We start from the raw sequence: 23,765 nt of genomic DNA on the forward strand, positions 1-23,765 counted from the left end.
TGTGTGTGTGTGTGTGAATTCACAAGTGAATTGTGACAAGAGTTAGAGAAGAATGAGAAACAGCAGATAAGCAGAATGCTTATGGATAAGATAAAAGAATGTGAAGATTATTGTATGGTATGGAGATTCCATGATTTGGAATGCAATGGATGAAAATAAATGTTTTCTGAGTGCAAAGATTCAGAATGACTGAAGCTGTGAGGAGGATGAGTGGAAAAAGTAACTATTAATAGGGACAAAATCTGAATGTTTGATAAGTGAAAGAAACTTTTTTTTTTAATGAAAATCCCATCCACAGGAGGCTAGTTAACCTACGGTGGATGAAGAAATTTGTTCTGTGGAGCTGGAGTTGAAGTATCAAGGAGTGTTGATTAGCAGCCACACAAATTTGGATTTGACAGTGCAGAAATTGATGCCACTGATGAACAGTAGCCATAGAAGTATTTGCAAAAGATTTGTAGAACAGAGAAACTAGATGTGAGAAAGTAAGGTATGTTCACAGTTTGTATTTGCAGGAAGTAATCTGTACTTGAAACTGAATACCTATGCAATAAAAGATGCATTAGTGAGAGAGGGGTCATTAATCAATCTAACTGTTTTTTCTATCCAGAATTAATATTTTTACAATATTTTTGGGAGCTCTCAGGGGAATCACCTCAGATGTGAGAACAATATTCAATGGTCACATATTTATGATTTATATAGAGTTAGCTGTTTGGAAATAATGCCTAAAGGAACAAAGGAAAGTTAATTTTTTGGATGCAGAGGAGGCCATATATAATGTTTGTGCCAAAATATTTCAGGTTACAGTAATTCCGAGAAGATAAATCTCATCCTGAGTAGGTTTAGGTGTTGTTAAAAGTAAGATTGAAATTTTTTTTTTGTGGGAAAGTAAGGTTATCCAAACTTCACTGATGAGTATTTTAAAGATTAGAATTTAGATATAATAAATTTAGTTTAATCCTCTTTATCCAAGTTTGAGCAAACAAAGTTTGCACCTGAAAGTATCTTCAGGACTGGGGTAAGGTGGTGCAACACCAGAGTGACTCCTTGCAAAGGTGGAGCAAGCTAGTATCACTCCTATCTCAGCATCTTCCATAATGCAAAACACATCTCCTTGCGGATATGTCTAATGTTATGCATTAAGGGAAGGGCCACTACCCAGACTAGTTTCGACCTTTTTTTTGAGGTCTCTTTAAAAAGGTGGCACACCATTTGGCAACTCCTATAGGTAGAGATGATCTTGCTAATGCTTCTGGCTGGTATCTCCACTTGGGCCTGGCTCCCACTGAAGAGACCTCAATAAAGGTCGAAACTAGTCTGGGTAGTGGCCCTTCCCTTAATGCATAACATTAGACATATCTGCAAAGAGATGTGTTTTGCATTATGGGAGATACTGAGATAGGAGTGATAGTAGCTTGCTCCACCTTTCCAAGGAGTCACCCTGATGTTGCACCACCTTACCCCAGTCCTGAAGATACTTTCAGGCACAAACTTTGTTTGCTCACACTTGGATAAAGGATTAAACTAAATTTATTATATTCTAACCAAGTGAAAAATAAACTTTCAACAAATTAGAATTTAGAATAGTAGAGATTAAACTTCTGGAGATTGTGATTTGCCCAATGTAAGGTGTGTCAACTGAAATGTGCTGTTATCAACTGTATTGGAGTGGCAGTTGACTGGAATATATATATTCGATTAAAAATGCTCAAGTACGAGGGTGGTCTGAAAAATTCTTGGCCTAACAATGAAAAAACAAATTTATAATTTCAAAATTATTTTTATTTTTCAACATAATCTCCCTTAAGACATACATTTACTCCAGCGATGCTCCAGCACCATTATCCTGTCCCTGTAATGGTTCTCAGTAAGATCTGCAAAATACCCCTTTACAGCTGCAATCACCTCTTGATTCAATGAAAAACACTGACCAGTGAGTAAGAGTTTGTTTTGGAAAGAGAGAGAAGTCAGAGGGAGCCAAATCTGGGGAATAATGTGGATGTTCCAACAATTCATAGTGCAGATCCCTTAATTTTTCCATTGCCAAAACACCTTTGTGGGCAGTGCATTGTCCTGATGAAAGATGATCTTTTTTCTTCTGCACACCAGGTCTTTTCTCATGATGTTTTTCGTCTAGTCTGGTTAAAAGATCAGAATAACATTCCCCCATTATTGTTTTACCCTTTTCAAGATAATTAGTAAACAAAATGGCTTTGGCATTCCAAAATACTGATGCCATGACATTTCCTGCTGATGGAACAGACTGTCTTCTTTGGCGCTGAACAACTGGCTTCTGTCCACTGTTTTGACTGCTGTTTGGATTCTGGTAGATAATGGTGAATCCAAGTCTCATCCATAATAATAAATTGATGCACAAAATCAGTTTTATTCTTGTTAAAATGCTCCAAGGACTGTTCAGAGATTTTCATGTGAGTGCATTTTTGATCTGCTATGAGAAAGTGCAGCACCCATCTTGTGCAAAGCTTTCTCATATGCAATTTTTTGTGTAATATATATCCTACACATTCTTTTGAAATGCCTGTAGTCTCAGCAATTTCATGTACTTTGACTCCCCGGTTTTCCAATACCATATCATGCACTTGATCAAGATTTCTGGTGTTGTAACACTTTTTTTTTTTTTTTGGACGTCCTTCACGTGGATCATCTTCAAAGCTGGTACAGCCATGTTTAAACTTGGCAGCCCATTTCTTAATTGTCAAAAATGAAGGAGAAGAGTGCCATAAACTTTTATGAACTTCAAATGAATTTTTTTTTGGTGTTAAACCTTCTTTTACAAAGAATTTTATAAATGCATGATACTCAATTTTATCCATTTCAAGGGATACAGACAACACGTGTTTCAGACAGCTGTATAGAACAAACTACTTGATAGAATGACCTGCAATTTTACATGGATGCTTATGAAAGACGTACCAACTTAGAAAAAAAAAAATCTTGTCAATAGTGTTGCCATCTATGGTCAAGGCCTTTTCAGACCACCCTTGTATGGAGGTATACAAGTCTTGCAAGTGGCTGCACTGCATAGTTCAGAAGGCCTGGACAGAGGGACAAATTCCAGATGATTGGCATAGAGCTCCTAGTATCCATATATAAAAAGAGAAATAAAACTGAATGTGAGAATTAGAGGTATTTCCCTACTGAGTGTCACAGGTAAGATTTATGCAAGTATACTGAAGAAATGGCTGAAAAGAATTGCAAAGGGAATCTTGGTGAAGAACAAGCTGGATTCAGGTCAAATGTTGGCTGTCAAGATCAGATTTTCACTTTACAACAAACAGCTGAAAAATTGTGAGAATATAACCAAGATCTGTATTTAAGTTTTGTAGACCTATAGAAGGCATATGACAAGATGCCAAGAGAAAAACTACAGTTATATGGTGTCAATGGGACATTATATCAAGCAATACTTAGTCTTTGAGTTGTAAGTCAGTAGTTAGAATTGAAGTACAGGAAGATTCATTATCTATTTGGATCACATTATGAAAGCAGTATCAAACCAGATATCAAAACTGAAAACATTAAATCTCAGCTCTTTACTTTATGCAGATGTTATGCTTTTAAATAAATCCAGTACAAGTCTGCAAGATTCCCTAACTTAAATTGAATAATTGTTGTAATAAATTTGGTATGAAAATTAACAATAAACAAGACAATGAAAATAGGCAGAAACATTTAAAATATCAACTGCATTATGAATGGAGAACCTATAGGACAAGTAAAACATTTCAGTTACTTAGGCACAATTTTCAGTGAAGATGGTAAATTAAATATAGAAAGAGACAAAAATCAACAAAGCTGGTATGGTAGGAAGTCAACTGAATAAATTTGTATGGAATAAGCTGTATACAAGACAGTGTGTTCAAACCAAGTTTAACTTGATGGAAGTTGTTTTCCACTTGATCATGCTATGAATTATTTGGTCTAATCCTTTATCCAAGTGCAAGCAAAGAAAGTTTGCACCTGAAATAATTTCAGGACTGGGGCAACTCATGGCAAAACTTCATATCACTTGCCTTAGTAGCCCATAATGCAAAGCACATCTCCTTGCAGACATGTGCTTTGCATTAAGGGAAGGGTCACTTCTCTTAAAGGTCGGAACCCAGACCGGTTTCGACCTTTATTGAGGTCTCATCAGTGGGAGCCAGACCGCCCGCAAGGAGATGTGCTTTCTTGAAAATACTGTAGTTTCTGGATAATGAGAGGTAGTTCCAAGGAATAGTGGTATGTAGAATGAAAAAAGTTTGTTTGGTCAATTTGAAGTTGGACAGCTTCAAATTTACAGCTTGCAAACCACAACTGCCTCTCAACACAGTAATAAACCTGTCATCCCTTACCTTGAAGCAATCAGCACACTCTCGCTAGGCAACAACTTCGCCGTACCATCAAATTAAATCCCTTCTGATGAAATAACGATTCAGGTAGAACAATGTATCCGCCAACCTTCCCAACCGTATTGCCAACAATATCAGACTAAATGTAGCCAGTTCTTACCCAAGCTAAACCTCCAAAAAAAAAAGCAACCCATCTAAAGAAGAATTCAAAGCTCAACAGGAAATAAAAAATAACAGTAAAGTAATAATTACTAAAGCAGATAAGGGAAATGCCACTGTAGTTCTAAACAAAACTGACTACACAAGTAAGCTTTCCTCTACTATTAGATCGGTTTACTTACCTCCCTATAGAATAGGATCCCACCAGCTCCCAAATCAGAACACTCCATAGGCTCCTTAAGAAGGTTACTTCTTGGCTTGTGGAAGTGACTAACAAACTAAAACCTTTTAACTCTAGACCGCACAGAATACATGGCCTTCCAAAAATCCATAAACAGAATGTGATTCCCCCACATACAAATTAGCCAAACATTTAGCCAGAGTGCTCACACAATATACTGGCAACACACCTTCACACACAAAAAAATTCAGCCCACTTTAAAGCCAGTATAGAAAACCTCTCACTCCAACACACTGACATAATGGTCAGTTTTTGATGTCTCCTCTTTATTCACCAATGTCCCACTCAAACATACTTTGGACCTCATCCAAGCCAAATTTCCTCCGATATCTCGCCCTATTTCAGTTTACCATGAACTCAGTCTATTTCGCTTGGCAGGGAAATTTTATAAACAAATAGAGAGAGACAGCTATGGGTTCTGCATTCTCTCCACTTCTGGCCAACTTCTTTATAGAGACCTTTGAAGAAAAAGCCTTAAACTCGGCTCCACTTAAACCTACTGTTTGGCTACATTATGTACATGATGTGTTTGCTATTTGGCCACATGGCTTGGACACACTCCACAACTTCTTTTCACACTTAAACAATCAACACCCTAGGATCCAGTTTACCTTGGAAAAAGAAAACAATAACAATCTCGCTTTCCTGGACACTCTGATTATACACCAGCCTGATGGATCCCTGGCTTTCTCTGTTTACAGAAAAGCTACACATACAGGTAGATACATTCACCAGCAATCACCCAACCCCAACAATATGGGATTATAAAAACCCTATCTAACAGGGCAAAATTAATCAGTTCAGATAACAATGTCCTTACCACTGAACTTAATCATATTCTTAACACCTTTGTAGCCAATGGCTATAACCCCCTTAAATCCAAAAAATATTAAAACCAATTAACCTCACCCCCTTCATAACAGGTACTCTAAATCTATCACCATTCCTTATATTCAGGGTATTTCTGAAAGGCTAACAAAAATCCTAAAAAAAAAAATGTGACTTGACTTGTTATAAACCAGATAAAAAAATTAGCATCTCTTATCTGCTCCCACAAGGACCAGCCACTTCTCCTAGACCTACTGGGAGTATACCAGGTCCCTTGTTGCAAACTGTCTTACTATGGCCAAACAGGCAGGACAGCTAATATTATGTTCAGATATCCTAAACATAATCCTTATGTTCAGGATATCTGAACATAAGGATTATATCAGTTTCACCAATACAGCCACTCAGGACTTGCTGACCATGCTTTGGACACCCACCACAAAATATGCTGGAAGAAAGCTACCTTACTACACACCGCAGCAAACATAAATATGATAGATTATTCCTGGAATCAGCCTCAGATCTAAAAAAACTCCCCAAACCTCAACAAATTTGGATGCATGAGACTGTCCCAAATATGGGAAGTTTGCATTCTTAGAACATCAGCCCAACAGCCAAGACTACTCCCAATTTAGCCCACTAGGTGGCAGCTTTTAGAACTCTAGGATCGACTTCAGTTGTTGTCTTCAACAACAGCCCATTATACAGTTTCATTTTCATTCTTTTGATTAATAATTAAATTGATTCCCTGTAATCATCTTCTAGATCAAAATTTCCCGATGTCATAAGTTTCTGCAATTTATCATAATCACATTTTATCAAAAGATTATAAATTGATTATTATTATACGGGCACCTCCATGGAGTTCAAAGACTCATCACAGCAGACCCAATCTATCCACACAATCTATCATACCTCTCCTTGAACTCATTAACAGATAAAACGCACTCACAACTGACTGGCAACCCATTCCACTCATTCACAACTCTCCAAGCAAAAAATCTAGTCCTTGCAGGAATAAAACTTGCTTCTGAATCCTCTTCACCGCTCCATCATCCCCAAGAAACCCAGGAGACCAGACTTGAGCACAGTAATCCAAATGTGGGTGTATCAAGGCCTTATAAAGAGGAATAACAACTTCCTTATCTCTACTTGTTAATGTGTTCTTCAATAGCCAAATAATCTTACAGGCTACCTTAGCAACATGTCCTCTAAACTTTAACTCTGTCTAACACCACTTTTTTTTTATAATAAACATTTATACACATGAAGAAAGGAATGAAAGTGCAGAGCTTTACACTGTTCTAGTAATGCTGGGAGAAATGTAAGAACAGGAAGCTAGCAACCCAGTTACAAAGGACAGAAGGCACCATAAGAAGATAGTTTGGTAAGCAAGTCTCTTCATCAGACCTAATCAAAATTCTATGGAAATGTCAAGAGCAATTATATGAATTTCTACAAACTTTTCTATGGACTCTGTTCACATGTAATGTCTAATGGGTAGATGAACAATTTTGTGTTATCATTGCTAACAGCAAGCATTCAAACATACCATTCAAGCTTGAGTTGTAATAATGGAAAAGAGAAGCCAGTATGAGTTGTAAATATTAAGCCCTCAAGGAAGATAATTTTACTCTTTGAATGTTGTTGTTTGGCTACAAATGAATGCTGCAAAGTACAGTCAGGAAATTCTGAGGCAGAGCAGAATGAAAAGCATTTTCAGCAGTATGGTATTCTCTGGCAACTCTTGTGGTGAAAAGAATTGTGTAAAGCAGGGATCTTCAACGCATGGCCCACAGAGCTCTTTGCCATGGTCTGCCGGCCATTTTGAAAAAATAACTACTTAATATTAAAACGAGATTAAATAAAAAATAAATTTTCAACATCTTTCTCTAAATCCAGAGTAATTTAATAAAAAAAAAAAAGGTGGCAAACCTTTTGGCAACTCCTACAGGTAAAGATGACCTTGCTACTGCTTATGCCTGGTATCTCCAACTCTGGGCCTCGCTCCCACTGAAGAGACTTCAATAAAGGTCTAAACTAGTCTGGGTAATGGCCAAACTATTAATGCATAACAGCATACATATCCACAAGGAGATGTATTTTGCATTATGGGAGATACTGGGATAGGAGTGTTGGTAGCTTGCTCCACCTTTGCTACGAGTTGCCTGGTGTTGTACTACTTACCCAGGTAAGATAGCACAACACTATATTCAGTCCTGAAGATATTTTCAAGTGCAAACTTTGTTTACTCTCACTGGGATAAAGGACTAAACTAAATTTATCATAAAAAATAATTTCAATGAAGCCTGTTGGCCACTAAGCTATACTGCAGTATTTAGAATTGTAAGATGCTTTCCAGATTCACAAGGAGCGCTGTGCATTGATACTTCACATAAAATCCTATAAAAATAAATATTAAACATACATGCTTCTTCAGCAATTTACCAGTGCTAAGTACTAGTACTAACGTTGCAGGTAGATGGCTGAAGCAGTAGTTCATTTGAGTGCACTGCCTAGTACCTTCCAGATACATTTCGAAGGTTCTCGATACTTCATAATTTTCATATAAATACAAGAGGATCTCATCCACAGTCAGTTGTGAACAGTGTGATATTTGTGTATAAGTGCAGGCAGGTTTGTCATGTCAGCCATAGCCTATTGTCAGACTTTTTTCATTAATGTGAGACATATTCAGTAGATAATAACTGTTACACAGCCATTTTGGATCATTTTTTGGGTTCATCTTCCATCACTATGGAGTCTACGAGTAAAAAGCGTAAATCAAGTGATCCTTGTCAGGTTTTTAATGAAAAGTGGACCAATTCGTACTTTTTTGTGCCAATCGAAGATAAGCCAGTGTGTTTAATTTGTCATGAGTCAGTATCAAAAGAATACAATATAAAACAACACTATAAGACAAAACATGCATCCAATTTCAATCACTGTCAAGGGCAGCTTCGTGTGGACAAAGCGAACATCTTCAAATTCATTTAAAATGCCAGCAGGGTATGTTTAAAAGGCAGAGGGAAGAGAGCGAAGCGTTTGTCAAAGTAAGTTATGTAATAGCTGAAAAAAATTGCTAAAAATCAAAAGCCTTCTTAGACAGTGAGTTTGTGAAAGAGTGTCTCATCGCTGCTGGAGATATTCTGTGCGCAAATAAGGAAGTGTTTAAAAAGCCGAGTTTGTCTGGGTAACTGTAGCACGATGTGTCAAAGAACTTGCCAATGACATTAAAGGAACTTTAAAAAAACGGTCATCCGAATTTACATCACATTCATTGCTTTAAATGAGAGCACAGATGTGAAGGATGCAGCACAACCGGCTATCTTTGTCTGTGGAATTGATCAACAATTCAATGTGACAAGAACTGCTAGTGCTCGTACCTATGAAGGGAATGACGAAAAGCACTGATATTCTTGAAGCTGTCATGAAATACTCTCCAGCGTTTCGACCTCAGCTTAGCCAACCTCGAGGGTGTGGTAACTGATGGTGCCACTGCTATGGTGGGAAAATTCAAAGGGTTTTTGGGCTACTACGGAAAGAACTAGAAAGAAAAGATTTTGTCCATTACCACTGTTTAATCCACCAGGAGAATTTGTGCGTGAAAACTATTGGATTTTAGAATGTCGTGAAAGTTATTGTGACTGTCATCAACATTACTAGGGCAAGAGGATTGAATCATTGTCAATTCCAAGGGTTTTTGACACAAGAGTGCAAAGCGGATCGCAGCAATGTGGTTTATTATAGTGATTTGCGTTGGTGAGCAGAGGGAAGATTCTTAAAAGTCTTTGACTTAAGGAGCGAAATACAGCAGTTCATGCAAACCAAGGGGGAATCTGATTGCAGAATGTAATGATTCGAAGTGGATGACAGACTTTGCCTTTGTGACCGACATCTCGTTGCATATGAATGACTTAAATATGTGGCTACAATCCAAAAATCAACTAGTGTACACTGTTTGATCACAAAACTTTTGTGGCCAAGCTCAAACTTTGGGAGGCACAACTCGCAAAAAAAAGACAACTAATTTTCAGCTTCTCGCTGAGTCCAACTGTTCATCTCTTAGTGAATATACTACAAAATTAGCCATTTGTGAAGTGAGTTCGAAGAGAGATTTAGTGATTTTCGCAACCAACAGTCTTCTTTAGATTTATTTTCAATGCCATTCAGTGTCAATGTTGCCGAAATGCCAAGCTCAGTACAAATGGAGCTGCTTGAACTCCAAAACAACTCTTCTTTGAGAGAAACATTATTCAATGTGCCCTTGCTTACATTTTACAAAGACTATACTTCTGAGGACACATTCCCTAATCTTTGCTGACATGGTTTGAAGATGTGCACTTTGTTAGGAAGCACATACTTATGTGAGCAGTTCTTCTCCAGAATGAAGCATGTGAAGTCCAAGACAAGAACTCAAATAACAGACCAACATCTCTAAATACTCTGCACATAGAGACTTCAAACCTTGATGCCAACATCGACAAGTTGCCCATTGACATTGTAAAAAAAATGAATGTTTTCTTCATTAAATTATCTTTTTTCAAGTACTGATTGTATTTACTTATCATGAACCCGACTCCTACCTATGCTCTTAAACCTGAGTTTGTTTATTTTTATAGGATTTTATGTAAAGTATCAAATGCACAGCATTCCTTGTGAATCTGGAAAGCATCTCGCAATTCTAAATACTGCAGTATAGCTTATCAGTCCGGGGGGCTTCACTGAAATTTTTAATGCGGCCCACACTGTCTGTAAGGTTGAAGACATGTAGTTTGGCCAGTTGAAATGCATGGCAGTTATTGAGTTTGTTAGGAATCACCAAACCAGGTTTGGATGACCAAGTGGTAATGCACATTATATTAATATTAAGGTGACAACTTTTGGTTAAGCGGTGTGGAAATATCATTTTGCCTAAATTATTGAGTTTTTATTTATGGGTATTTTGGGGATCGTTAGCTTGGAGACATTATCACATTCGCTGGGGAAGAAGAGTTTAAATTAAGGGAAAAAAGCTTTTGAACTGGAAAGATGTACAAAACCATTTAAGATAATTTTTCAACAGCATTTTTAATTTATGGAATAATTAGCACTGTTCATCATTCTACAACTCTAGTTCTAGAATATTCGTTATTTTACTCCTATTCACAATGACTGTGATACATAGTCTAAAAACAATCTTTTCTAGCATAGAAAAATGGATAAATTTTTAAGTGGGGGTAAGCAGGCATCTGACGACTATGGAACATCGACATCAAAAAATTCACGTTCACAGAATATCACTCCGAAAGTAAAATCAAGAAAGTATATTTAGATTTCGATTTTACAAAGACTGAAATAAATTATGAGTTATTTTTTTGAAAATTCAAGAGGTCTTTGCTACCAAACAGAAATGTTTTGAAAAGCAAATCTCTAGCATTAAAAAAGCTTTGTCTGAAAAAGCTTTACTAACTTCTTACAAAGTTGCATATAAAATATGCTAGATACAAAAAGCCCCACACTTTCAGAGAAGACCTAATCCTGCCAGATGCCATTGATATAGTGGAAACTATGCTTGGAGAAAGTTTTGCTAAACAACTACAGTGCATACTTCTATCAAACGATACTGTTACTCGGCAAATTGGTGATATATGTGAAGATGTGCAGCAACAACTTTTGTTGAAGCTTTGTGACCAATTATTCTCAATTCAGCTTGATGAGGCAAAGGATAGCAACAAGAATTGTCATTTAATTGCATATATTTGATTTTGCAATGGATTATCAGCAGTTGAAGAGTTATTGTTTTGCAAAGAGCCGCAGCACCTGAATTGTTCAAAATATTGGATAATTTTATATGCAAGGCAAACATACAGTGGAAAAATTGTGTTGGAATTTGCACTGATGGTGCTCAAGTCATGTCTGGAAGGTTTAAAAGTTGAGGGAAAAATCCCCACAATGTATTTGGACACATTGCATGATTCATAGAGAAGCTCTTTTTTAAATAAAAAAACCTGTGGCGCGATCATAATTAAAAGAAACACACGTATTAACCACAGTGAAAATTATTTAATTGTAAATATTTCATCATCCTAAGTATCTTAGGACATCATCAGTACAGTAGTTTTTAACAATAATAGGAATAACATACAGTTAGGGCGCATGATTACAATAGAATCTCATTAAACGTGCATAATGTGCTACAGCAGTAAAAAAATAAAATAAATAAAATAAAATAATTATTTAACACAATTTTGTATGACAATTTCCCATACTTTAGGAATAGTAAGAATGTCGTTGCGGTTTAAGTTTGGTCTGTGTAGTAGGGCTTCAGAACTTTCTTTGAATAAACATTCATGTTTATATAAAGATCGATGTAAAAGTTTAGACTTTTCCCAATGGATCCTATGGTTTGGATTTTCAATTCCGTTTTGAGAGAGGCTGAATTTCTGTGGTTTAAAAAGACGAATGTGGTCTTGATGTTCCGAGATGCATTTCTGAACAGACCTACCTGTCTGTCCAAAGTAAGATAATTTGCATGAGCATGGAATCTCATAAACACCAGGCAACATCAAAGGTGAGAGTTTGTCCTTAGGAGAAGGTAACAAGTTGTAAATTTGGTTGATAGGTTTCTAAGTAGTGGCAAAATTGTATTTCTTCATAATTTTAGAAAGACGTTCTGAGATGCCTTTAACGTAAGGTATGGGAATCCTATGGACTTCTTCCTAAATGGTTTGATGTGTGGAGAAGTGACTACTGATGATTTTTTCAGTTGTTTTAGGATTATATCCATTTAGGATGGCTGTATTTTTTGATTACTTCTAATTCCTGGTTTAAAGATTCTTCAGAGGAGTAGAATTTGTGCGCTCTGGAAACTAGTGATTTAATAATGCCAGATTTCTGAGAGTAGATAGAATGATGGTACAACATGACAAAATTTCATGCCGGCTGGGGCGTCGCCCGGTTAAACAAGGCCCCCGTTGTTTTCGCCAGGTAACCAGAGCGAACAGCGAAAAGTCAGCTACTGGAACAAATCTGAAAATAAACCCCAACTCAACATCACCAGAGTTAAAGATCGGTACAATCAACGTAAGAAGCCTGAATGGCAAAGAAATGGAGCTAGCTGAGGAATTAGATAAGTACCAGATCGACATAATAGGGGTGACTGAAACAAAAAAGACCAAAACTGGCGAGATCTTTCTGAGCAATAAATACAAAATGTTATATTCAGGCAATGACAATCAAGGAAAAGGAGGAGTAGCCATAGTATTCAACACAAAATACGAGGCTAATCTTCTTGAATGGCAGTCAGTCTCAAGTAGAGTAATGTGGGCAAATATGAGAATGGGGAACTGGACAATGAGACTTATTTGTGCCTATGGTCCCACAGAAGGTTCTACTAAGGTAGAAGTGGAGGAATTTTTTGAGGCTTTAGAAAAAGCAACTGACACAATGAAAAATGAAAAGTTGGTCCTTGTTGGGGATCTAAATAGCAGAGTAGGAAATGATTGTGAGACATACAAAAATATTTTGGGAAAATTTGGAGAAAAGAGCAAAGCTAATAATAATGGCAAATATCTGTTGGATTTCTGCTCAGGACATGGACTGGTTATTACTAACACCATGTTCCAACATAAAAATGTGCACAAATTCACATGGAGAGAAGAGGCTAGGAATAAGAAAAGTCTCATTGACTATGTTATTGTTGATAGTGATGTTTTCTCCCTGGTGCAGGACACCAAAGTGTACAGAGGATTTGAAATTGGAAGTGATCACTATTTAGTCTTGAGCAGGATAAAATTGAATTTCATATTGAAAAGAATAACATGCAAGAAAGTTTTAAAGCGAATAAAAGTTGAACAGCTCTCAGATGTGAACTGTAGACTAAAATACACAAAGATTATTGAAGGAAAAATGAAAGAGTTTGAGAACAAGAATCAAACCTTGGAGATTCAGTGGCAAACTCTGAAGAAAACATTGATTCTGCCAGAGGGGCATGTGGTGAGGTTGTTTGTAAGGATAAAAAAAATCAGAACTCCTTGGTGGACACAGGAGGTTAAAGAGGCAGTGGAGGAAAAGAAGAAAGCATACCAAAAGTTCCTGTCAAATAAGTCAGCTTGTGCTCTTAGAGAATATAGAGACAAATGCAAGAATGCTAAACACTCTGTAAAACTAGCTAAACAAAAGTCATGGGAGGACTTTGGCAAGAATATAGAAAATAAATATCAAGAAGGTGGCAAAATATTCTGGAGGTTGTTGAAGAAGCTTAAGAATGGAGGAAAGAGTGCTATAAAAGGAATTAGAGATGATAAAGGTGACATGAAAATGGGAGAAAATGATATCCTTGAAGTATGGAGTAATTACTTTGAAAAACTGCTAAATGAAACAAGCAGTGATAACAGCACAGTGGTAAAAAACACTGACCAGGCATGCAGTCAGGAATACATATCCATACTTGAAGTAGAAAAAGCCATCAAAGGCTTGAAATGTGGAAAGGCAGCAGGAGTAGATGATATTCGACCAGAAATGCTGAAGTATGGTGGTATAAGAGTCTTACAGTGGCTGCACTGCATAGTTCAGAAAGCCTGGACAGAGGGACAAATTCCAGATGATTGGAGTAGAGCTCTCATAGTACCCATATATAAAAAGGGAAATAAAACTGCATGTGAGAATTACAGAGGTATTTCCCTACTGAGTGTTCCTTCCTGGCAAGATCTATGCAAGTATACTTGAGAAACGGTTGAGAAGAATTGTGGAAGAAAAGCATGGTGAAGAACAAGCTGGATTCAGGCCAAATAGAGGCTGTCAGGATCAGATCTTTACTTTACGACAAATAGTCGAGAAAGCATGGGAATATAACAAAGATCTGTATTTAAGTTTTGTCGATCTGGAAAAGGCATATGGCAAGGTGCCAAGAGAGAAGCTATTCAATACGCTGCAGTTATATGGTGTCAATGGGGCATTATATCAAGCAATACTTAGTCTTTGAGTTGTAAGTCAGCAGTTAGAATTGAAAGAAGTACAGGAAGATGGTTTAATGTTAAATCTGGTGTGAGACAAGGATGTACATTATCCCCTCTGTTATTCATTATCTATATGGATCACATTATGAAGGAAAGTGGAAACATGATATCAAAATTGGAGATGTTATTGTCAGCCCTTTGCTTTATGCAGATAATGTTATACTTCTAAATAAATCTGCTACAAGTCTGCAAGATTCTTTGACTAAATTGAATAGCTGTTGTAATAGATATGGTATGAAGGTCAGCAATAAAAAGACAAAGACAATGAAAATAGGCAGAATCATTGAAAATGTAAACTGTTGTGAATGGAGAACCTGTGGAACAAGTAAAACATTTCAGCTATTTAGGCACGATTTTTACTGAAGATGGTAAATTAAATATAGAAATAGACAACAGAATCAGCAAAGCTGGTATGGTGGGAAGTCAATTGAATAAATTCATATGGAATAAGAGAGAAATTAGTCGGAACACTAAATTAGCTGTATACAAGACAGTGTTCAAACCAGTTTTAACTTATGGATCTGAGAGCTGGGTCAGAAGTAAAACACTTGACCAAAGACTAGAGACCACAGATACGAGAGTCCTGAGAAAGATTATCGGTGTGAACAGATGGCATCAATGGCAATATCATATTAAAAACGAGGATATTAGGAAAGAACTTGACATTGTCAGCATCCAGGAATGTGTTAGCAGAGCTAATCTCAGGTGGTATGGTCACTTAAACAGAATGGGCAAGGAAAGATTAGCAAAACAAGTGTTCTCTGACAGGTTGGCAGCAAAACGACCCAGAGGAAGACCAAGATATAGGTGGATTGATATGGTACAAAGTGCTTTAGACGATAGAAATATAAGATCTGATAATGTTGGAGTCTTGACAAGTAACAGACTGATTTGGAGGAAAATTGTATATAGGAAATTAATAATGATGTAATTTTTTTCATGTAGTACTATCATATCCTGTACACCCCTTGAGGGTACATGGCAGGAATTTGATGATGATGAGATATATACAGATATTGAGAAGTTTATTAATGATAATTCTTTAAGCTAGATAGATAACATGATGTGTGCCTTGTATTAATTGAAGTAGAGATATATGCAAGTTTGTTTTTTAATTTTTTTTTTGAGAATTACAGAGGATCACTGTCTTATAGCGTAAAATATATGCCTGTTTGTTGACTATTAAATCCTATGTTGCATTTTTAATGAAGTTTCTGCCTGATCTTATTTTAAATTGCAATGCATTGATCTTAAATAAAAATCGAACCCAAGCAGGAAACGTTGATATAAATAGTAAGTGAGAAAAGGGCCAGGACTACAAAGCAAATTGATAACTTGCAGATGATAAAGAGATTTTGTTGTGAAAGAGTTAATAACCTACTATATTTCTTGCACTATATCGAGGCATGGATGGCGCAGTCATAAAATCTAAATAAATATTTCCATTGCTCTCGGGTAGGAATCTAGAGTATAAAAAGGGAAATGTATAAAATTAAGTGATGATATATTACACTGTCGCAGCATCACCAGGATATATAAGAATAGAAATCAAACAACAAAGTAAGAAAATATTACAGTTGGCTATATTAGGAGAAGAGAGACAGACAATATAAGAATCTGACAATGATTGGAAGGGGGGGGTATTTTGACAAAAATCAAAAAGAGGGGATTTAAGTTACTGATATAGTATATCAGAATGAACATATTCACAAATGCTACCTCTGAAATAAAACTCAAAATGGAGTATTAATGATTGAGGAAGCTGAAAGTTAAGTTTCTGTTAGGAAAAGTGGATTGGCAGATTCAATATAGAAATGTATAACAATGAAGTTGTTGCTACACCATGGAGAACACTGATACTGTGAGGTCAGGAAACTGCCAAGACAGATCATCCTTGGCAGTTCTCCCACTTCCCAAAACTACTATTTAGACTCTTGCTCAGCAACATATATAGCATCAGTCAGAATAAACTATTTGAACAAAATCATCGACTTAGCTAAAGCAGTTCAAAGAGCACATGGAAATATCTAAGACTCCTCAAAGACAACATCAGTCAGAATAGTGACAGTAAGGCAATTTCACCAGGTGACCTATTATCTAGCAACCTGTCTATAAAATAACCCTTTTAAAGTTGCATTCTCGAAACAAAGATACGACTGACAGGATTCTTCATGGTGTCTGAAGGGAAACAAAACTTTGCTATAGAATCAAAACAGTCACTTTTTTTTTTTTTTTTTTTAAGCTGGGAGATTTTGTAATGTTCAGAGAAACCTGTGTTCAAGAAAATAGAACTGGATGGATGGAAAGAAAATGAAAGACAAATAGATGGTTTAATAAGTTTGAAGCTAGATGGTGAATACACGTTAACCAGCAATAGCTGCATGTGATATTGTTTTTACAATCTTATAGAATAATGTAAGCCAGTTCAGCAAAACAGTACCCATGAAAATATATATAAAAAAAGCATAAGACAGAATTTAAATGTTTATAAGAAAGTGACTGAAGGGGGAGAGAGGGAAGGGAGACAGAGTATTAACCAGAATCCTTGCCTAGATGGCATCAAGCATTTTTAAGGAGATTTTTTAATATGCCACTCCATTTCCTAGCAGTGCTCATAAAGTAATCTTCCTTCTCTTACGCTCCCAATGGAGAATGTTAAGATGATATCAGTATTTAAGGTAGCAGTTATAGAAGATCTTGAAGCTTGGAACATTTGAACACAAGTTTTGTCAAGTGAAGTATGGAATGCACTAGCACGAACAATATTAGAACAATGTAGGATTTCCCTCCCTCCCTTTCCCAGCAGAACCAGATAGGATTTATATGCAGGAGAAAGTGTAGGTGAAAGTACAGAACCCCAGGGAAGGAACTCTAGTAGTGCTTGGGAATAAAGAGAGCAAACCCTCTAGTGATACAGAGAAAGGAAAACCTGTTACCAAATTACAAAATGTGGAAGGCATTTTGTAATTTGTCTTAAAAATGTTAAAAGAATTCACAGGAATTTCTTCAAATTACTCATAATGTGTGTAAAGGTGGCAATACTAACTGAGTGGAATTCATACCAGCAATTACCAACCAACTAGCTTGTCACTGGGTGACAAAAAAAAAACTACTGGTGATCCTTTTTCTCGACATTAGAAGCGACGTGATAGTCTAATTGCTTTTTTTTTTTTTTATGGACCAAATATATATATATCCATGCTATATGGTAGATGCTGAATGGTATGATAGAATGGATATTAATTTTAATGAACAAGATTTAAGTATTAGCAGGGGGTGGGGAAGGAGACATTATGACCAGAGGGCTTTACTGGCATCCAACCCATTCAGAAATCCTGATTTTTTGGGGGGCAAAAGACTGGAAGATGCATGGTCTTTTCTCTGAAGGAATGCATGGATGCAATACCAAACTCCCCACCTATATTGGTTCATCCCTAGACAGTCGTCTCCAGAATGATAATTTCATTCCTGTTTTCTGGGAGGGGATATATCCAGAGTAATGAATATGTAAAGACATTGGGTACAAAATTTAGTTAGCACAGATGAAACACTTCCAAGTTCAGCATACATCACATTGTGGTGGTGTAAAGGCATGCTAGAATTCAAGATTTATTCCCAGTCAGAATGTATGATTTGAAGTCCCTAAAACAAAAAGAAATACAGCTCTCTTCAGGTCCAATTTCCTGCATTGTGAAATTTTAAAAATAAAAACTTACTATGAGAAGCCAGCCACTCATTGTAGTCTACTCTAGGTGGTAAGTCCACAATTTCTTTTAACCTATTTTCTGGAACTGTACATTCTAAAACAGCTGATTCTAAGTACAATTTAGGTTCCTCCTGTGATGGAGCTGCCACATCCTTCTCTTTCCGACGGGCTTTCCTGAGAATATTAAAATTTATAATTAGTTAAATAATTTGCTTTCAGAATTACACAGATACCATTAAACTGCATCCATTTTTCAGTTTTCAGAAAATACATTAAACATTGCTATAATGTACATGATAAAATTTTATATAAAAATGGATTAAACCGAGTTCTAAATATTCTTGTACAGTTCTAAGAACAAGTTGTGTACTTAAAATGAGAAAGCAAGACTAAATATTCAAATCTGTCTCCAATATCAAATCCATGCTGATAAAATCCACCACTTAAGAAACAGTATCATTTTAGTTAAAATTATAAAATTATCTTACATCTGTGTTGTAAGACATGTAGGCAATTAATAAGTCCAACTTATTAATTGCCCTTCCAATTCACCATGAAAAAAGAAAGTACTGGTAGAATCATTCTTGGACATCCTTCTTACTCACTTTTACATTAGTCCTCCACCCAGTTTTTTCTGTCTGAAAATTGCATTTGTCCTCTGGCTGATTTGCCTGCATGCAGGAAGAAAAACCAGAGTTTCCTGGAGGAAAAAATCCAGCTTCTTCTATATGAGACATCTTCAAAATAAATCCTACATTAGGAAGCCTCTTACGATGAGACGAACTCAGATCTATTCTCTGATATGTGGATTCAGTTGTTTTCTGGATGGTCAATTTTCCTCTCAAATATGAGACTAACGAACACATTTTGTAGCAATTAAATGTTAGATTCAGGTATAAATATAAATTTGGATAATGCATGGATTCTATAATGTTGCCACCCTAGATGGACTTCTCTTAGTTGAAGAGTAATAATTATTTTTGCTCTATGTGTGTGGCTAACTCCATATATTTAGTTATCACTAAATAAAAATGTATAGATGTCTAAGGCAGTATATGTCATATTTTTAATGCAGGCATGCACAGTTAAGCAACACTACCACAGTTATTGAATACATGCATTCATGTAAAAGGTAAAATAAAAAAAATAAAAATAAAAAAAATAAAAATAAAAAAAAAAAAGACAGTAGACAATAAGATGCAGTGAAATATCTCAAATCTATAAAAGTTAAGCATTTAAACTAAATTTAAAGAAGAAATCCTAATTAATAGAAAGTATGGCATTATCAGGCATTTATTAACAATGTATACAATCTGTGAAATTTTGGAACAGATTTGTTCTCTATTTCCAAAATTGCTTATTACAAATACAGTATTTGAAAAATGCAAAAAAACAAATTTTTCTCTGGACATTTTTAAGGAGACCAATGTATGACAACTGTAACAACTGGCATTGGATTTCTTTTAATGTAATAAATTACATTCAGTAAATTTAATAAAATGGACATAGCTATCACGTAGTACCTCAAGAAGAGGTTCCACAACCTGTAAAAAAAATTCTGAGGTCTCTCATAGCATGATTTCACCTTATAACTCAACATCCCATATACATTAGTTGTCACTATTATCTAGTGATACTACACACTAGGTTACAGTCTAATATGCAGTATAAATGAATAATAAAATAAAGAATAAAATAAAATTCTGAGGATCTTGAAATACTTACATATACTTATGCAATAAGTCTATGTATTTCAATACTTATGCAAAATTACATAACTGAGGTTATGTAATTTTGCAAACTACAAAATACTGTCAGATATACAGTGGTATCTCGCTAATCCAAACCTCTTTAGTCCGAACCATCCAGTAATCCGAACTGCAGTTTGAAAGAAAAAAAAGTTTTATTTATTATATATTATTTTGTGCACTGTTATTTTTATTTTATAATTATTATTTTAACTTATTATTTATTTCATTACCATTACAGTACAGTATTTTATTTTTCATACTGTCGATTCTATGGTTATAATGTAGGCCTATTTTGATTTATTGTGTGTTCACATTTGCTTGGAAAGCCGTAGAACCTGAAGCAATTCGAGCATCATGAAAAAAACTGTGGCCTTCTAGAATTTACCAAGATAACTATGGTGATACACAAAAAGAGGAAATTCAAATCGTGCATAATTTGGTTAAAAATATAAATCCAGATATTGAAATTTCACAAAAAGATGTTACGGAATGGATTACAGGTAGAACTGAAAGTGAATTCGAAATCGAATCAGATGCTGAAATTATAAATATGACGCTACAGAATGAATTAGAAGACAATGATGACGATAAAGAACTCTATAAGAAAAAAAAAAGTAAAACATGAAGAGGCAGTTGACAGTTTTACAATGTGTATAGAATGGGCTAAGCAGAATGATACACCATTCCACAAAATTTTATTGCTAATGCAGCTCTGAGAAGAATCATTCGAAAAAAGTTTAGCTTCCAAGAAGCAAAAGAAAATCAGTGACTTTTTTTTACAAAGAAATTTTTAAAAAAAAATATTTTTTTTGTGTTATTTTGTGGAACTTTTTGTGTTGTGTACAAGAAAGTGATATTTTTTTATTACGTTATGTTATGTACTGAACTATGCAATTTTATTAAATCAGAATCCTCAACAATACAGTATATATAAACTACATTTTTTACTAAAATAAACTTTTGTATGTAGTTTTATATTTCAGTACAGTAGCTTTTTTTTTTTTTTTTTTTTTAATCAGTTACTTCATTTATTTACAGAATTAAATTGATATACCATTAGAATCTGATTATTTTTGTCTTAAACACTAGTTATTGTCTATTGGGGGGAAATTCTCTAATTCGAACGAGCACGGTTTTTATTAGTTTGGATTAGCAAGATACCACTGTATAATGTAACAGAAAATATAGAGGCAGGCAGAACATAACCATAAGTAAGTGTAAATCAGGGCAGAACTCAGGTATTGCATTCGTTACATTTTAATGCAAATTGCCTTCAAAAACTGAAGGACATATGCATTGATGATTTTTCTGACTTAGCTACAATTATGTTACCATACCCAAATCATTACTAGACCAAGGCTACAAAAGGACCAATACTGAACAGAAAACATTTCCATGTCAAAAGAATTAATTGGATTATTGATAATCAGAGATAGTTTGCAAATGGTGAACAGTTATCCTGGAAACAAAGATGCTAAATATCATTGATTTTGAAAATAAATACAATTATAAAAGAATAATTAAGAATAAAGATGGGCTGAAGAAATAGTACAAGTGATAATATAAATATAACAGTGATGCAACACAAGTAATAATAGATGGTTAAACAAATACTTTGAGTTTTCTGGGTGCTAAAACCAAAAATTTAACAAATGTAATTGAAAAGAAAACAGATGGTAACAAACTATTTGTGTGAGCATAAATACAGTAAGAAAGGATATCAAAGGACTGTTGGAAGAAGCAAGCATGAAGAGTGAGAAAGTGAAAATAACACAGGATGTCCACATTGGACCACCATAGTTTCAAAGAATGGTAAAAAATTGAAATGCGGAAATACGTAAGTTTGGGTTGTTCAAATGTTCCAGAGACCACAAGTTTCATTCAGAATTTTTTTTTTTTTTTATTACAAAAAATTTGGCGAGTGTTCCTTCTTATTTGTACAAATTTGACACCACGGTTGAATTCCATCTTGTGAGTAGTAGTAACATGTTAAAACTAGGAAGGTCCAATGTTGACAGTGGCGCACTCAGGATTTAATCTTGGAGGGGGCCGAGCGCAGAGGATTTAACCTTGGGGGGGGGGGGGGAGCACACAACATAAAAAAAAAATGAATTTTAATTAGGAAAAGATTTTTGGAAATTGTTTTTTCCTTTTCTTTGGGGGGTGCCTGGGCCCCTTGGTCCCCCTTCTGCGTGCGCCATTGAACGTTGATACCCTGTATATTACAGAATTCAAAAGAAGGGCTATGACAGCAAATGATTCGATGCATATGTAGAAAGAACGGGTGCAAGTCTTGTGATGTATGGAGTGAGTCTGAAGGAAGAAGGGATTTGTATAAATGTGATAGCCTACACTCAAATGCATTTGGTATCAGGAATTTAAAATTTATTATTATTATTATTCTATGACCCAAGGCAATGAATTCCAATCATTTGCACTCTTCATGCAAAAAAAAAAAAACTGCTTCTCATCCCTTTGCTCACACCCTCCTTATACGCCTATTGTTCTTCCCCAATCTCCAACCATTTTATGAAATATCTCTTCAACGTTAATCCTATAACAATCCTTTACCAAATTGTAAGTCTATCATATCACCCCCTCTTCTTCCTATCCACTAGGCTCTGCAAATTGTCAACCTCTCTTCATATTCAACATTCCAGAGATCAGAAACTATTTTGGTCAATTACTTCTGAATCCTCTCCAACATATTTTCATCATTTTGAAAACCAAGTGACCAAATCTGCACAATAGTCCGTATGTGGCCTAATCAGAGCCTTATACAGTGGAACCAGAATTTCCTTACAAGCCAGTGTTCTCCACATCGTTACCAGAATTCATTGTTGTCCACATAATTTTACAATATGTCCTCTAAATCTTAGATCCTTATCCACTATCACCCAAGATCTCTATTTCCTCCATCGCCAACAGTAAATTCTACATCCCATCTTTGTCTTCCAAATTTTAAAGCCATACATTTCACAACACTGAACTCTTATTCCCATTCACTCAGTCTATTCAAGTCTTCTTGTAATGCCACAACATCTGCTCTACTCCTCATAGTTCGTCCCAACTTTGCATCAACTGCAAACAGCTGTATATCTCCATTCAAATCTTCCTCAATATCAATAACATACAGGTTAAACAACAATGGACCTAAAAGACCCCTGAAGCACACCACTAATGGCTTTCCTCTTCTGGGATAATGCTTCCCATACATAACTTGATACCTATCAGACAGCCAATCTCTAATCCAATGTATTAGTCTAATATACAACCTCATCCATTCTAGTTTGACAATCAACTTATCCCATCCACTATAATTTGACTATCAATCTATCACGCAATAATCTATCAAAAGCCTTTGCAAAGTGTAAGTATACAACTGTGTATCCATTTTCCACGTCCAATGCTGCTATCACCTTTACTAAAACATGATAGCAACCATGCTGTTCATCCAACATAATACCATTGTTGTCACCCCAATTCTGGATCATGGTTCTCACCAGCCTTTCCAACACTTGAAGCACACCACCTGACATGGAGATTGGCATATATTTTGATGCTTGAATTCTGTCATCTTTATGAAGCAGTACAATCTTGCTTTCTTTCCACACTTTCAAACTTGAACCAATGTAAGAATGTCAACTGCCTGGCACATTCCTTCAAAAAAAAATACATAGTGATATATCATTAAGTTTCACAGCCTCATTAATATCAAAGTTTGCT

The 23,765-nt window shown here is 35.6% G+C and overlaps 1 protein-coding gene across 1 annotated transcript in view; it reads right to left on the bottom strand.

The window, feature by feature from the left end:
* The window catches only part of LOC150105883 (MOB kinase activator-like 2), an 89,992-nt gene that overhangs the window by 37,887 nt on the left and 28,340 nt on the right, over positions 1–23,765 (bottom strand). Inside the window, exon 2 of the mRNA XM_090394587.1 lies at positions 18,299–18,462. Coding sequence (XP_090250713.1) covers positions 18,299–18,462 — 164 coding nt within the window. The remainder of the gene's footprint in view (positions 1–18,298; positions 18,463–23,765) is intronic.

The sequence above is a fragment of the Typopeltis vanoorti genome, chromosome 6, assembly GCF_054136105.1.
Source record: "Typopeltis vanoorti isolate ZY-2024b chromosome 6, IOZ_Tvanoo_1.0, whole genome shotgun sequence".
Taxonomy (NCBI): domain Eukaryota; kingdom Metazoa; phylum Arthropoda; class Arachnida; order Uropygi; family Thelyphonidae; genus Typopeltis; species Typopeltis vanoorti.